Below are 14,244 nucleotides of genomic sequence, written 5' to 3' on the forward strand. Positions count from 1 at the left end.
AAAGTGCTTAATCAAGCTTAAAAGAAAAGGACTCGAAAGAGAAACATACATGGCCAGAGTAGCAAGAAATAAAAAGGAGGGGCAGCCTAACCGAGCCATCGTAGCTCGCAGGGATCAGGACGTGGAGTACGTGAATGTGCATGGGCTTGTGGATGTGGAAGTGGATGTGATGGTGGTGCAGCGCTCTCATTGACTGTGCAAAGTGAAGTGAAGTAGTTTAAAATTAAAAAGGACACTTAATCCCGTCAATGTCTTGCCGCCGCGCCAGCAACAACCCCCTATCCAGATCCAAATCCTCGTGTGTGCATGTGGATCCTGGGAACCTGGGGATCCAGGGAAATTCCAGCACGGGATTAGCAAGCGGTTGGGGATTGAACAAGAGGGTGTTTTCGTTTGATTTGGCTTGTGCAGGAGCATCAGCTTGCTAGCGAATGTGGATGGCTGATGGTGGCTGGTGGCGCCGATGGTGACGTTGGATGTTTGCCCACTTTGGCTCACAAGAAGTGCAATTATGTGCACAAAATGGAAAATGAAGCAAGAAAGTGGAGCAATTGAAAGCGACAGATGCAGAGATGGGAATGTTGGAATGGATGCACATGCAATCGTGGAGAGACAATGCTGATGACTGGCCAAAGACAAAAACAATTTAACCCACATTTGCATGGTATGGACTGGTGGGTGCATGGTGCAAGGTGGATGGTGCATGCTATATGGCAATTACCAGCGTTATGACGTGGAAATTGGCCAGGCAACGAGAGATAGAAATCGTCCTGGCCAACTGGCAACCAAACGCCACCCGGAAAGCAGCCCATCTTATCTACGTATGTACCTAATTAGTGAAATGTGCTTGCCTCGGTATATTGAATAATTAGGTAAGTGAGTAGTAGGCAGTGATGGGTAAGGTACACACACATTAAGTTGAACTCGTCTGGGAAACAAGGTATTTTGCGGGTGTTCATATTGGAAATTACAGTCATTTTCCCATTAGTTATTGCTGGACGAAGTATTTTCGATAATTCATATTGCAAATTTTACAATTTCCCCATTTTGCACAATTTAACATGAAATTACAACTGCCAACTGATAGTTTGAACGCTGTTGGGTACCCACAGGTACAGCGCATCCATGACAGGTGGTGGCTTAACCGCCAGCATGGTCGGCAGTTGGTTTTCAGAACTCACCCAACATGGTGGCCCAGAAGAGCCGTCTCCTGGCCACCGCCTTTCCATATCTGGACATCTTTTCCGTGTTTGCTCTCACACCACCGCCCCAAAGTTTTGGCCACACTCCACATAGACGACTTAGATGGTACTTGATGACTGGCTATGTGTGCTATGCTGGCGTGATCCTTGCGACGGTATTCTTTGTGTCCTACTTTAACATTATAGCCATTGATGAGGAGGTCTTGGAGTACAATGTGGTTGACTTTACCAGAGTGATGGGTAATATTCAAAAGAGCCTCTATTCGGTTATGGCCATCGCCAACCAGCTCAATATGCTGTTCAATTATCGCCGACTTGGCGAAATCTACAAGGACATTGCCAATTTGGAGATGGACATGGACGAGGCATCACAGTGCTTTGGTGGCCAAAGACAACGCTACAGTTTCCGCTTTCGCATGGCCCTCTGTGTGGGCGTGTGGATGATCCTGATGGTGGGTTCAATGCCCCGATTAACCATGACGGCCATGGGTCCTTTTGTCAGCACGCTGTTGAAGATCTTCACCGAGTTCGTCATGATAATGCAGCAGCTCAAGAGTCTGGAGTACTGCGTCTTTGTACTCCTCATCCATGAGTTGGTCCTGCGGTTGCGCCACACACTTAGTCAGCTGCAGGATGAGTTCCAGGACTGCGATCAGCAGGACATGCTCCAAGCACTATGTGTGGCTCTGAAACGCAATCAATTGCTATTGGGACGGATTTGGAGACTGGAGGGCGATGTGGTCAGCTACTTCACCCCGACCATGGTGCTGTTGTTTCTCCTCAATGGTCTGACCATTCTTCACATGGTCAACTGGGTGTACATCAACAAGTTCCTCTACGATTCGTGTTGTCACTATGGTGTGTGGGAAAGTAGTCTCGTAACCTAGGAGAGCCCCAATCCCTATATAATATGTACTTTTCAGAACGATTCCTAGTTTGCTCCACGCTACTTGTAAACCTTCTACTGCCCTGCGTTCTAAGTCAGCGTTGCATAAATGCGGTAAGTTTGCTTTAATATAGAGTTAATAAATACATTTTCTTAAAATTAAATCTATATAGTACAACTGCATTCCACGAATCCTGCATAAAATTCGCTGCACATCCGCGGATCCCAATTTTGCCATGTTGACCAGAGGATTGCGGGAGTACTCCTTGCAAATGGAACACCTGAAGTTGCGTTTCACATGTGGCGGGTTGTTTGACATCAACTTGAAATACTTTGGCGGGGTAAAACCCAGTTTATTTATCAATTATAATAACTTGCTGACTAGAACTTGTTTTCAGATGCTTGTCACCATTTTTGGATATATCATAATCCTCATACAATTCAAAGTGCAGGCGATTGCTGAGGATAGATACAAATCAAGTATCAGCGTTTAACGAATTAAGACCCATTTAAAAAAGTAGTTAAGTAATTAATCTAGATCGTATTTTCTCCTCTTAATCAAAAGAAAATAAAGGTGCATTTTAGCTTTTCACCAAGTTAAGTGTTTCGTACTTACAAATGCACACTGATCATCTTTACAACCAAATAAAAGTTAGTAATTGCAGTCAGAAGCAAAAACGCAAATGTAGATTGCCAGTTCCATTCGACACGTCGCAGGATATGGAAGTCAATCGAAGTCGTTTGCTGGCCACGGCTCGTCCTTATCTTCAGGTTTTAGCCCTACTCGGAGTCACCCCTCCACCAGTTTTTTTACCAGGACACTGCAAAGGCGACGTAGAGGCCTCTTCATAGCAATCTACGGCTGTTTCCTAGTTTCTATCTCCCTGGTGGTCATCTATGAGTGCTATGCTAATATTGTGGCCCTACAACAGGAGGTTCATCAGTTTCACGCGGAGGACTTTAGCAGAGTGATGGGATGGACTCAAAAGTTTCTAGTGGTAGCCATGGCTACTTGCAATCACCTGAACATACTGCTCAACTTTCGCCGACTTGGACGCATCTACGAGGGTATTGCGAGTCTGGAACTCGATGTAGATAATGCTGCAAAGGATTTCAGAGCACGAAGATATTGGTGGAGCTTTCGATTCCGACTGGCCCTATACATTGGAGGGTGGATGGTCCTGATCATGAGCCTTGTTCCACGCCTCACCGTTCGGCGACTGGCGTTTTTTCTCCACTGGGCAAATAAACTGGTCACCGAGATCATCCTGATTATGTTCCAACTCAAATGCACCGAGTATTGCGTGTTCGTTCTCCTGATCTATGAGCTGGTTCTCCGGGTGCGTCACAACCTTCAGCAAATCCATGAAGAACTGCAGGATTGCAGCTGTGGGAACAGGATGCAGGAGCTCTGCGTGGCTCTGAAAAGCAATCAGCTACTGGTGGGTCGGATTTGGGAGTTGGTGGGTGAGATTGGCCACTATTTTGCTCTTTCCATATCGCTGCTCTTCTTCTTTAATTGTCTGACAATCATACACGTGGTCAACTGGGCGCTCATAAAATCTATCAATCCGAACGATTGCTGTCAGTATTGTAAGTATTGAACTAATAACTATTATGAACTAATCATGAACTTTAATGTACATCTCCTAGCCCGTCTCGGTGTTACTCTTCTACTATCTAGTACAATTTTTATGGCCTGTTTTTATAGTGAATTCTGCGTTAGAGCGGTAGGTTTTACTACTGAACTAGGAAATATATGAAATATAGTTTTTAAATTACAAAGATATTCTAGTATAATGGCATCCCAAGAATTCTCCACCAAATCAATTGCCTGCCTGCAGCCGAGGACTTTCAAATGCTAAGAATGGGTCTAAGGGAATACTCCCTACAAATGCAACATTTGAGACTTTCCTTCAGATGCGGTGGATTCTTCAACATAAATCTGAAGTACTTTGGAGGGGTATTATATTATTCAATCATATTGATCGTATCATTATTTAAACAAACTACTTCACAGGTGGTGGTCACCATATTTGGCTACTTAATCATACTCGTGCAGTTCAAAATTCAAGTTTTTGCCGAAACAAAATACTTTGAAAGTAATAACATAACCGAAATGACATATTAAACGTGCAATTTAATTATAAACAATTTCAACAAAACATTATGTAAATTCCTGGGTCTACAAAGTGACTCCTATATATGTATTATTAAATGTTTAATATAAATGCTAGCTGATTATCGTGTCCAACTAATTAACAGAAGTGTTTACCCAGGAATGACAGGACCATTAGGCCAGTGACTTATTACAACTCGCTGGAGATGGAAGCCAAACGGAGTCGCCTGCTGACCACAGCTCGTCCTTATCTTCAAGTCCTATCCATATTTGGTCTAACACCTCCTGCCGAATTCTTTACCAGGACTCTTCGCAAGCGACGCAGGATCTGTTGGATTGCAGGATACAGCCTGTATTTAGTTGCAATTCTTCTGATGGTTTTCTATGAATGCCATGCGAATATTGTGTCCCTGCATCTGGAAATTCATAAATTTCACGTGGAGGATTTCAGCAAAGTAATGGGAAGGACACAAAAGATTCTTATAGTAGCTATAGCAACTTGCAATCAACTCAATATACTACTAAACTATGGGCGTCTTGGATTAATCTACAATGAAATTGCGAATCTAAATCTAGAAATAGGTAAGGCCTCGAAGGATTTCTGTGGCAAGAGGCATTGGTGGAGCTTCCGACTCCGACTGGCGCTTTCCATTGGTCTGTGGATGGTGTTCATCATAGGTGTTATACCACGTTTAACTCTTGGACGCACTGGACCCTTCTTTCACTGGGTGAATCAAGTATTCACCCAGATAATTCTTATAATGCTTCAACTCAAAGGCCCCGAGTATTGTTTATTTGTTCTACTGGTTTATGAACTTATTCTAAGGATGCGCCATGTCCTGGAGCAGCTAAAGACTGATCTCGAGGACTTCGACTGCGGAGCCAGGATTCAGGAGCTGTGTGTGACCTTAAAGCAGAACCAATTGCTCATTGGACGTATCTGGAGATTGGTGGGTGAGATTGGAGCATATTTCAGATGGTCCATGACGCTGCTGTTTCTCTACAATGGACTGACCATTTTGCACGTTGTCAACTGGGCTATCATTAGATCCATCAATCCAAACGATTGCTGTCAACTGAGTGAGTCACCCTTATGAAATCATTAAGGACTTTCCCTTTATCTATGCTTATTGTAGATCGTTTGGGATCTATTACTTTTCTGTCATTCAATCTTCTGCTGACTTGCTTTTATAGTGAATGTTGCGTAAAAACTGTAAGTCTTACCAAAAAAAGGGGTTTTACTTTAGTTCCATGAACATTTTCAGTACAATAGCATATCACACATCCTTCATCAAATTGGTTGCTTGCCTACAGCTGAAGAATTTCAAATGCTCAAAATGGGTCTCAAGGAATACATCCTGCAAATGCAGCACTTGAAGCTCCTGTTCACGTGTGGAGGCTTATTCGACATCAATCTCAAGTTATTTGGAGGGGTATAATGTGCCATATTTGAACTTACCTTACACTTTTTTACTTTTACTTTTTTACAGATTCTGGTTACTTTATGTGGTTATGTAATTATTATAGTTCAATTCAAAATTCAGGATTTTGCTCTGATCAGCTACAGACAAAATACTAGCAATACGTTCTAATATTAATGATTATATTTGTTTATTAAGGGCTATCCTATGATAACATTTTTAAATGGTATGAAGGAACATCAAACACTAATTATTTCACCAGCACCCATTTGATCAAAAACTCTGATCATCTTATCGACTTAATTAAAATGAAAGTGCACAGCTGTTTAGCCACTTAGACTTATTAGTTTTCCCAGTGTCTTTCAACTTCTCGCTGGAAATGGAAGCCAATCGTAGTCGTCTGCTGGCCGCAGCTCGTCCTTATCTTCAGATTTATTCCATCTTTGGACTCACGCCACCAACTCAATTTTTTACCAGGACCTTACATAAGCGACGTAGAGGGATTTTAATATTGGGCTACGCCTGCTTTTTAATTAGCATTTCCCTGATGGTCATCTATGAGTGCTACGCGAACATTGTGGCCCTGCGAAAGGATATACATCAGTTTCACGCCGAGGACTTTAGCAATGTTATGGGGAATACGCAGAAGGTCCTGGTGGTGGCCATGTTCGTTTGGAATCAACTGAACATCCTGCTGAACTTTCGGCGTCTTGCTAGGATTTATGATGATATTGCGGATCTGGAAATAGAGTTGAATAAAGCCTCTAGTGGTTTTGTTGGCCAACGGCACCGGTGGAGCCTCCGTTTCCGGTTGGCCCTCTCTGTGGGCTTGTGGATAGTGTTGCTGGTGGGTCTAACGCCACGATTCACCCTCGTGGCCCTCGGACCCTTCCTCCACTGGACAAATAAAGTGCTCACCGAAATCATTCTGATAATGGTGCAACTTAAGTGTACAGAGTATTGTGTGTTTGTGCTCCTGATCTATGAACTGATCCTCCGTGGGCACCACATCCTCCAGCAGATCGGTGTGGAGCTCGAGGGTAACCAGTCAAGGGACAGTGTTCAGGAGCTGTGTGTGGCCTTAAAACGCAATCAATTGCTGGCAGGACGCATTTGGGGCTTGGTAAATGAGGTCAGCTTGTATTTTACTTTTTCCCTGACGCTATTGTTTCTCTACAATGAACTGAGCATTCTGCACATTGTCAACTGGGCTCTCATCAAATCCGTCAATCCAAACGAATGCTGTCAATATAGTAAGTTGGATTTCAAGTTCAAAAGAAATGTAACCTACAAGCAAGTTATTCCATAATAGGGCGCATTGGTACTTGCCTCTTGCTGTCAATCAATATTTTTCTATCCTGTTTATACAGCGAGTTTTGCATTCAAGCAGTAAATATTTACATATATATCTTTAAAACGTATTTTAATAATTTTATTTTTATAAGTATAATAGCATTCCACGAGTTCTTCACCAAATGAATTGCCTTCCTGCAGCCGAAGAATATCCAATATTGAAAATGGGCCTGGGGGAATACTCGCTGCAAATGGAGCATTTAAAGCTTATTTTCACATGCGGTGGCCTTTTTGACATCAATCTTAAGTTTTTTGGAGGGGTAAAACTTAAATTATAAAGTAAAAAGCAAGCTTTTGAACAGTTTCCTTTCTTCTAGATGGTAGTCACCTTATTCGGTTACGTCATTATACTCGTGCAATTTAAAATTCAATTTTTTGCTCAAACTAATTTTATGCAAAATATTAACAGCACCGAAATGAAAGCATACACCGCGTAAATTAATCGAACTAATTTAAATACATCTTACATTTCTTCTACACATTGCAACAGCGACACCTGGCGACGAAAAAATCTATAATATTTTAATGAAATTTTAAACAACAATCAATATCAATAATTGAAAGTAATAATAAATATGTTTTAACACCATAAAGAAATGTCTTTTACAATATGATATACAGTGTCCAGAAATTAGCACATGTAATGTAGAGGTAATGTAGATACACAGCATGTATATATACATTTGATACAGTGGTGGGCTTTACATTAGTACACGTCTAATTTATTCATTCATTATAATAAAAAACAATTATATTTATTGTATATATTTACGTATTTATTTTTTTAAGACAGCAGCCACTCTGTTGTCAACGTGAAATTGGCCTGTCCCTGAGGGACTTCCATTTGAGTGGGCGGAACCATCAGGTTTTACTACATCTAGGCTATTATTGTTTCACTTATTGCCATCGATCGGCCGATCGATCAATTTCACCATTCAATATCAACTAGCATATTGCTATAAGTAAACTTAGTCTATGCTTTTTACATTGAACATTTCATGTTGTTACATCTTCGGGAATTGTACTCATAATTAGTGTAGTTTAATTGCGACGCATCGACTTAGATCTAGAACTTAGTAGCTAGTGAACCTAATACCTACTGCTAAACATCTGCCCACCTAGACCCTTCAGTGATCGATTTGTACAAGTAGCTTACGCCTAAGAGATATTAGACTATGGAGTTGTCAGTTGGATTACTATTACTCGCTCGTGAAATGTTCAGTTACGCTCATTTGCTTGGATTCTGATTCTGATCTATAACTTCAGTTGGCAATCACAGACTAAATAACTGGAATAACTTTGTGGAAGTCGTACACCTATGCGTATAATTAACTAGTAAATGGAAATAATTAACTAATTAAAACTGGCCGCAAACACCAACAAACCATCTAAAAAACCTCCAACGCGATATCGATACTAATAGATAGAATATATATTTGCACTTGGTGTAGTACAAATCAGAGATTGCAACGTCGCCACTGGCAGTTACATTTACAGTGATTTCAATATAAAGCTCCGATTCAGTAGATAACAATGGGTATAAAAAATGTCGCACATATGTTCGAGTGTTAGAAAGGACACTGGTGGTCTTACATAGCTACGGGGCTTAAAACTAATTTAATCTACACAGTAGTTTCGGCTAGCTAATCAAAACAGGTCCATGTTGTCGTTCATATAGCTTAACAGGTAGTACAAGTAAATAAAAAGACACACTGTAGGCAGGAGATAATTCAGCAGTAGGTTAACTATTATCCCGTCCCGTGCTTGCCGTTTTCGAACAGGCCTTTCTTGAAAAAAGACGACAGCTGGACGAGGGAGGCGCGTGTGAGGCCCGTTCCGCCGGGTCCGTCGTAGATTGGGCACTGCGGAATCTTCGAGCACACGACGAATAGGCGTCGTAAATAGAGCTCTAGAAGGCGGCGACGATGCTTCGCCACCGGCTCGCTGTTCGAGGCGAAGAGCTCTCTCCGCGGAAAGGGTAATGCAGATATCTGTTCGGAAATTGATTCATATATTAAGGGGTTATAACGTCTTAATTGGCAAACTTTTACCTTGGCACCGTAGCAGTGTTTCATGCACAGGTGCAGTTCCCTGAAGCGACTGTATCGACGCAGAATGTTTAACTTGCCATCGGGTAGAGCGATGCGAACCTCGTATTCGTAGTGCGTTTGCTTGCCGGCGCCCCGCATCACAAAACTCGGGATGGTAATGAAGTGTTCGCCTTCAGCTAAGGAAATATGTTATTATACAACTGAAATCATATATTATATTTAACAAAATACGTACGAAACTCGCGCATAGATGGGCACGATCTTGTCATGCTGGGTGAATATATCTGCGAAGTGGACTCCTCCATGCTGGTGGGACTCATGACACTCGAACGCATAATAGAGCTGGCCAGTTCATATTGCCGTTCCATGCCGGAACGCTCGTCAGCACAACACTGGGCATGCGCCTCCAGATCCTGCACCGATTGCAGCATCTCCTGCTCCATTTGTATATAGCGTCGCTGCAGATCCTGCAGATCGGCAATGTGCTCATCCAACTGTGCCTTGTTCAAGTCCGTTTCTAGGTTCTTCATGATCAATGCCTTCTTCAAAAAGTAGAATCTGAAGTGCAAGGATTACAGATCACTGCAACCAACACCCATTTTGTCCAAGTTAGAAGGTCACAACACGTAGTTAAACACGTTACTCGTAGAGTAAAAGGGTATACTAGATTCGTTGAAAATGATGTAACTTAGTCTCCGACCATATAAAGTGTACAACACGTCGATACGATTCGACCAAAAATTTCTTAGCCACACCGAGTTAATTAGCGCCGCGGCTAGAAATTTAAATAAGCTGAATATTAATATTTAATTTAATATGATGAACTTACCACACCGCCAACGGCAAAGGAAAACATCGGGGCGTACCCACCTAACAGAAGGATGTTTCCCAGGATGCGAATCCGCCGGCGTCGTTACAGTTATTATACAACAAATAAATACCATATTAAAGTCCCCTCTCCTTTTCTTTTCAGAATTTGATAAAAAAAAATCTACAATATTCTATAGAAAAAAAGAATATGCCCTCAATAAACCCCTTTTTTTAATTTGAGGCTACATACCGTAGAAAACATCGAGAGATAAAAAAACAAAGTGTTATCGTATCAAGAGCAGCGGAAGGAATTATCGAAAACGCAGAACAATCACTACCGCAAGAGGTCTTGCGGTAGCGCCTTTTCTTTGATTCCGATAATTCCTTCCGCTGCTCTTGATACGATAACGGTTTGTTGTTTTATGGCTCGATGTTTTCTACGGTATGTAGCCTCAAATTAAAAAAATGGGTTTATTGAAGGCATTTTCTTTTTTTCTATAGAATATTGTAGATTTTTTTTATCAAATTCTGAAAAGAAAAGGAGAGGGGACTTTAATATGGTATTTATGTGTTGTATGATAACTGTAATTTTTCTTTTTATTTTTATTTGTAAGAATTTTAAATAATCTGATGTGCCTTACGACAGTACCGAGTTACGAATGGGGTTCGAAAAACCGAATTGCTAGCTGTATACGTGTACGGCAAACCCCACGCCAACTAGATGGAATAAAGTTAGATTTGATAAAAACTACGCCGGCGGATTCGCATCCTGGGAAACATCCTTCTGTTAGGTGGTTACGCCCCGATGTGTTCCTTTGCCGTTGGCGGTGTGGTAAGTTCATCATATTAAATTAAATATTAATATTCAGCTTATTTAAATTTCTAGCCGCGGCGCTAATTAACTCGGTGTGGCTAAGAAATTTTTGGTCGAATCGTATCGACGTGTTGTACACTTTATATGGTCGGAGACTAAGTTACATCATTTTCAACGAATCTAGTATACCCTTTTACTCTACGAGTAACGTGTTTAACTACGTATTGTGACCTCTTAACTTGGACAAAATGGGTGTTGGTTGCAGTGATCTGTAATCCTTGCACTTCAGATTCTACTTTTTGATTTTGTTGGTGTCCAGCCCCATTGATACTGCTGCCGCCTGTCATCTGAATCATCGAGTACAGAATATCCTTAAAGTCTATCTATTGGCAATAGAATTAAGATTTTGGACAATATAACATCCTTTTTTATGGGTATTCAACTGAAGGCTGAAGGTGGATGAAGTCAAAGAAGTCAGTAAGTAATAATAAGTATATCGATTTCCAAAGCTTTGTATGTGTCACATTTGTTTAAAAGTTTGAAACAGCTAAAAATAAGCCATGTTTGTCTTTCCATCCGTATCTCGGGATGTGAGGCACTCTACAGGCTAGAAAGCTATAAGATAAGGTTGCCACACCCCGATCCGAATAACTCCCAAATCAGGAAAACAGCATCTGCTTTGCTTTTAATTTCATGGTTTTATTACCATTTTTTGGAAGCGCTTATGTCATGCTGGAGATGCTGGTATTGATGTTGGGCACGAAGGCGTTGCAGCCGTCGACTACCTTCTTGGTAGCATTGTCGTAGCAGGAGGAGGTGTTGAAGGGCAGGGCGGCGCCCTGCCTGATCATCGTATTCATGCGGCGGACAAGAGACATGGTGGCGCAGAAGGCCTTCAGGGTGCAACGCATGGCGTTGTCATTTTACATCATCTACATTTGCAAAAAATGGCAAAAAATTAGAATTTGCAGTTTTGTACACATTTGTACACAGTTTGATTGGAAATTTAATGACGAGCTCAACGAGGTATTATTATTTATAGTTATGTCAAAAAAACTGATTACTTTAAGACCGAAATTCGGAAAATCGTCTATTGCCAAAAATGTGATATTTACAATCGGAATTTTCATCATAACTTCAATAAAAATTGTCATATAGATGTAAGAATAACTGTTTTGAGCAGCTAATTACCAATGCTAACGATCCCTATAACTTTTTAAAGTTTTTAGAGAAATTAATTTTTCGGTCAATTTTCGAATTTTTTATAAGGGGTAACATCATCAAAATTTGCAAAAAAAAGGCCAGTTGGCTGATGCGCCGCTGATGCTGCCGCTCCTGCTCCTGCATCTTCAGCTGCTTAGTTGCGTTTAGGAAATTCGCAGCTCGCTGCATCTGATTACTCGGTTGAGATGGGGGAAAACGCACAAAATTTGTCCGCTCCGCCTCGGGTCCGCCTACGATTTTGAATGTCCGCCGGACGGTTTGTTTGGTTTGCTCGCCACAAGTGGCCTCTAGTCCCGCTCTTCCTCGTCGTCGTCCTTATCCTCATCCTCATCTTTTATGTCTTCGTTGTACTCCGTACTTTATCGGACTCTAGTTAACTTTGTCATGGTTAAACACTGTTCACACTATAAACTTGTGCGTACACTCCGGCAATAGGCCGCTGCAATCGTACTTATCTGAAGTTGCCACTTATGCTGTCCCGTGACATGTTTATTGCAGCCCATAAATAGAACATATTTATAGTTTGCCTACTTATCATGTCTAAACACATATTTAGACAGCGCACTGATCATCTCTACAACCAAATAAAAGTTAGTAATTTCAGTCAGGATCAAAAACGCATATGTAGATTGCCAGTTCCATTCGACACCTCTCAGGACATGGAAGTATGTCGAAGTCGTCTGCTGGCCGCAGCTCGTCCTTATCTTCAGATTTATTCCATATTCGGACTCACGCCGCCAACTCAATTTTTTACGAGGACCTTACATAAGCGACGTAGAGGGATTTTAATATTGGGCTACGCCTGCTTTTTAATTAGCATTTCCCTGATGGTCATCTATGAGTGCTACGCGAACATTGTGGCCCTGCAAAAGGATATACATCAGTTTCACGCCGAGGACTTTAGCAATGTTATGGGGAATACGCAGAAGGTCCTGGTGGTGGCCATGTTCGTTTGGAATCAACTGAACATCCTGCTGAACTTTCGGCGCCTTTCTAGGATTTATGATGATATTGCGGATCTGGAAATAGAGTTGAATAAAGCCTCTAGTGGTTTTGTTGGCCAACGGCACTGGTGGAGCCTCCGTTTCCGGTTGGCCCTCTCTGTGGGCTTGTGGATAGTGTTGCTGGTGGGTCTAACGCCACGATTCACCCTCGTGGCCCTCGGACCCTTCCTCCACTGGACAAATAAAGTGCTCACCGAAATCATTCTGATAATGGTGCAACTTAAGTGTACAGAGTATTGTGTGTTTGTGCTCCTGATCTATGAACTGATCCTCCGTGGGCACCACATCCTCCAGCAGATCGGTGTGGAGCTCGAGGGTAACCAGTCAAGGGACAGTGTTCAGGAGCTGTGTGTGGCCTTAAAACGCAATCAATTGCTGGCAGGACGCATTTGGGGCTTGGTAAATGAGGTCAGCTTGTATTTTACTTTATCCCTGACGCTATTGTTTCTCTACAATGAACTGAGCATTCTGCACATTGTCAACTGGGCTCTCATCAAATCCGTCAATCCAAACGAATGCTGTCAATATAGTAAGTTGGATTTCAAGTTCAAAAGAAATGTAACCTACAAGCAAGTTATTCCATAATAGGGCGCATTGGTACTTGCCTCTTGCTGTCAATCAATATTTTTCTATCCTGTTTATACAGCGAGTTTTGCATTCAAGCAGTAAATATTTACATATATATCTTTAAAACGTATTTTAATAATTTTATTTTTATAAGTATAATAGCATTCCACGAGTTCTTCACCAAATGAATTGCCTTCCTGCAGCCGAAGAATATCCAATATTTAAAATGGGCCTGGGGGAATACTCGCTGCAAATGGAGCATTTAAAGCTTATTTTCACATGCGGCGGCCTTTTTGACATCAATCTTAAGTTTTTTGGAGGGGTAAAACTTAAATTATAAAGTAAAAAGCAAGCTTTTGAACAGTTTCCTTTCTTCTAGATGGTAGTCACCTTATTCGGTTACGTCATTATACTCGTGCAATTTAAAATTCAATTTTTTTTATGCAAAATATTAACAGCACCGAAATGAAAGCATATACCGCGTAAATTAATCGAACTAATTTAAATACATCTTACATTTCTTCTACACATTGCAACAGCGACACCTGGCGACGAAAAAATCTATAATAATGAATGAAATTTTAAACAACAATCAATATCAATAATTGAAAGTAATAACAAATATGTTTTAACACCATAAAGAAGTGTCTTTTACAATATGATATACAGTGTCCAGAAATTAGCACATGTAATGTAGAGGTAATGTAGATACACAGCATGTATATATACATTTGATACAGTGGTGGGCTTTACATTAGTACACGTCTAATTTATTCATTCATTATAATAAAAA

At 41.2% G+C, this 14,244-nt stretch overlaps 5 protein-coding genes and 1 pseudogene across 5 annotated transcripts; 5 read left to right on the forward strand and 1 right to left on the reverse strand.

The window, feature by feature from the left end:
* The first annotated feature begins 1,186 nt into the window (after positions 1–1,186).
* On the forward strand, positions 1,187–2,582 carry LOC117145690 (putative gustatory receptor 98b). Its single transcript, XM_033311431.1, has 4 exons — positions 1,187–2,060; positions 2,126–2,202; positions 2,262–2,429; positions 2,487–2,582. The coding sequence occupies exons 1-4, from the start codon at positions 1,187–1,189 to the stop codon at positions 2,580–2,582; spliced, it is 1,215 nt and encodes a 404-aa protein (XP_033167322.1).
* Positions 2,583–2,808: 226 nt separating this feature from the next.
* On the forward strand, positions 2,809–4,219 carry LOC117145693 (annotated as a pseudogene).
* Positions 4,220–4,413: 194 nt separating this feature from the next.
* On the forward strand, positions 4,414–5,799 carry LOC117145694 (putative gustatory receptor 98c). Its single transcript, XM_033311435.1, has 4 exons — positions 4,414–5,287; positions 5,344–5,420; positions 5,473–5,640; positions 5,698–5,799. Exons 1-4 carry the CDS (start codon positions 4,414–4,416, stop codon positions 5,797–5,799), a joined length of 1,221 nt encoding a protein of 406 aa, XP_033167326.1.
* A 208-nt stretch (positions 5,800–6,007) lies between these two features.
* LOC117144635 (putative gustatory receptor 98d) lies at positions 6,008–7,476 on the forward strand. Its single transcript, XM_033309930.1, has 4 exons — positions 6,008–6,881; positions 6,941–7,017; positions 7,074–7,241; positions 7,299–7,476. The coding sequence occupies exons 1-4, from the start codon at positions 6,008–6,010 to the stop codon at positions 7,416–7,418; spliced, it is 1,239 nt and encodes a 412-aa protein (XP_033165821.1). The 3' UTR covers positions 7,419–7,476.
* A 524-nt stretch (positions 7,477–8,000) lies between these two features.
* On the reverse strand, positions 8,001–10,003 carry LOC117142536 (kinesin-like protein Klp98A). Its single transcript, XM_033306582.1, has 4 exons — positions 9,862–10,003; positions 9,268–9,807; positions 9,033–9,208; positions 8,001–8,972 (listed from the first exon to the last, which is right to left on the reverse strand). Exons 2-4 carry the CDS (start codon positions 9,560–9,562, stop codon positions 8,730–8,732), a joined length of 714 nt encoding a protein of 237 aa, XP_033162473.1. The 5' UTR covers positions 9,563–9,807; positions 9,862–10,003; the 3' UTR covers positions 8,001–8,729.
* Positions 10,004–12,529: 2,526 nt separating this feature from the next.
* LOC117142534 (putative gustatory receptor 98d) lies at positions 12,530–14,219 on the forward strand. The gene is made up of 4 exons (XM_033306581.1): positions 12,530–13,413; positions 13,473–13,549; positions 13,606–13,773; positions 13,831–14,219. Exons 1-4 carry the CDS (start codon positions 12,540–12,542, stop codon positions 13,918–13,920), a joined length of 1,209 nt encoding a protein of 402 aa, XP_033162472.1. The 5' UTR covers positions 12,530–12,539; the 3' UTR covers positions 13,921–14,219.
* Positions 14,220–14,244: the final 25 nt, after the last annotated feature.

This window comes from Drosophila mauritiana, chromosome 3R (genome assembly GCF_004382145.1).
Source record: "Drosophila mauritiana strain mau12 chromosome 3R, ASM438214v1, whole genome shotgun sequence".
Classification (NCBI taxonomy): Eukaryota; Metazoa; Arthropoda; class Insecta; order Diptera; family Drosophilidae; genus Drosophila; species Drosophila mauritiana.

What these genes read in the sequence shown, in the direction of transcription:
- LOC117145690 (XM_033311431.1), top strand. Translation starts at nt 1,187, where the DNA reads ATGGTGGCCCAGAAGAGCCGTCTCCTGGCCACCGCCTTTCCATATCTG. An exon ending in CGATTCGTGTTGTCACTATG is followed by an intron (nt 2,061 to 2,125) that starts GTGTGTGGGAAA and finishes TGTACTTTTCAG; the next exon opens with AACGATTCCTAGTTTGCTCC. An exon ending in ACTTGAAATACTTTGGCGGG is followed by an intron (nt 2,430 to 2,486) that starts GTAAAACCCAGT and finishes ACTTGTTTTCAG; the next exon opens with ATGCTTGTCACCATTTTTGG.
- LOC117144635 (XM_033309930.1), top strand. Translation starts at nt 6,008, where the DNA reads ATGGAAGCCAATCGTAGTCGTCTGCTGGCCGCAGCTCGTCCTTATCTT. An exon ending in AAACGAATGCTGTCAATATA is followed by an intron (nt 6,882 to 6,940) that starts GTAAGTTGGATT and finishes ATTCCATAATAG; the next exon opens with GGCGCATTGGTACTTGCCTC. An exon ending in ATCTTAAGTTTTTTGGAGGG is followed by an intron (nt 7,242 to 7,298) that starts GTAAAACTTAAA and finishes CCTTTCTTCTAG; the next exon opens with ATGGTAGTCACCTTATTCGG.
- LOC117145694 (XM_033311435.1), top strand. Translation starts at nt 4,414, where the DNA reads ATGGAAGCCAAACGGAGTCGCCTGCTGACCACAGCTCGTCCTTATCTT. An exon ending in AAACGATTGCTGTCAACTGA is followed by an intron (nt 5,288 to 5,343) that starts GTGAGTCACCCT and finishes TGCTTATTGTAG; the next exon opens with ATCGTTTGGGATCTATTACT. An exon ending in GTGAATGTTGCGTAAAAACT is followed by an intron (nt 5,421 to 5,472) that starts GTAAGTCTTACC and finishes GAACATTTTCAG; the next exon opens with TACAATAGCATATCACACAT.
- LOC117142536 (XM_033306582.1), bottom strand. Translation starts at nt 9,562, where the DNA reads ATGAAGAACCTAGAAACGGACTTGAACAAGGCACAGTTGGATGAGCAC. An exon ending in CCCATCTATGCGCGAGTTTC is followed by an intron (nt 9,209 to 9,267) that starts GTACGTATTTTG and finishes ATATTTCCTTAG; the next exon opens with CTGAAGGCGAACACTTCATT. An exon ending in AACACTGCTACGGTGCCAAG is followed by an intron (nt 8,973 to 9,032) that starts GTAAAAGTTTGC and finishes ATTTCCGAACAG; the next exon opens with ATATCTGCATTACCCTTTCC.
- LOC117142534 (XM_033306581.1), top strand. Translation starts at nt 12,540, where the DNA reads ATGGAAGTATGTCGAAGTCGTCTGCTGGCCGCAGCTCGTCCTTATCTT. An exon ending in GCGAGTTTTGCATTCAAGCA is followed by an intron (nt 13,550 to 13,605) that starts GTAAATATTTAC and finishes TATTTTTATAAG; the next exon opens with TATAATAGCATTCCACGAGT. An exon ending in ATCTTAAGTTTTTTGGAGGG is followed by an intron (nt 13,774 to 13,830) that starts GTAAAACTTAAA and finishes CCTTTCTTCTAG; the next exon opens with ATGGTAGTCACCTTATTCGG.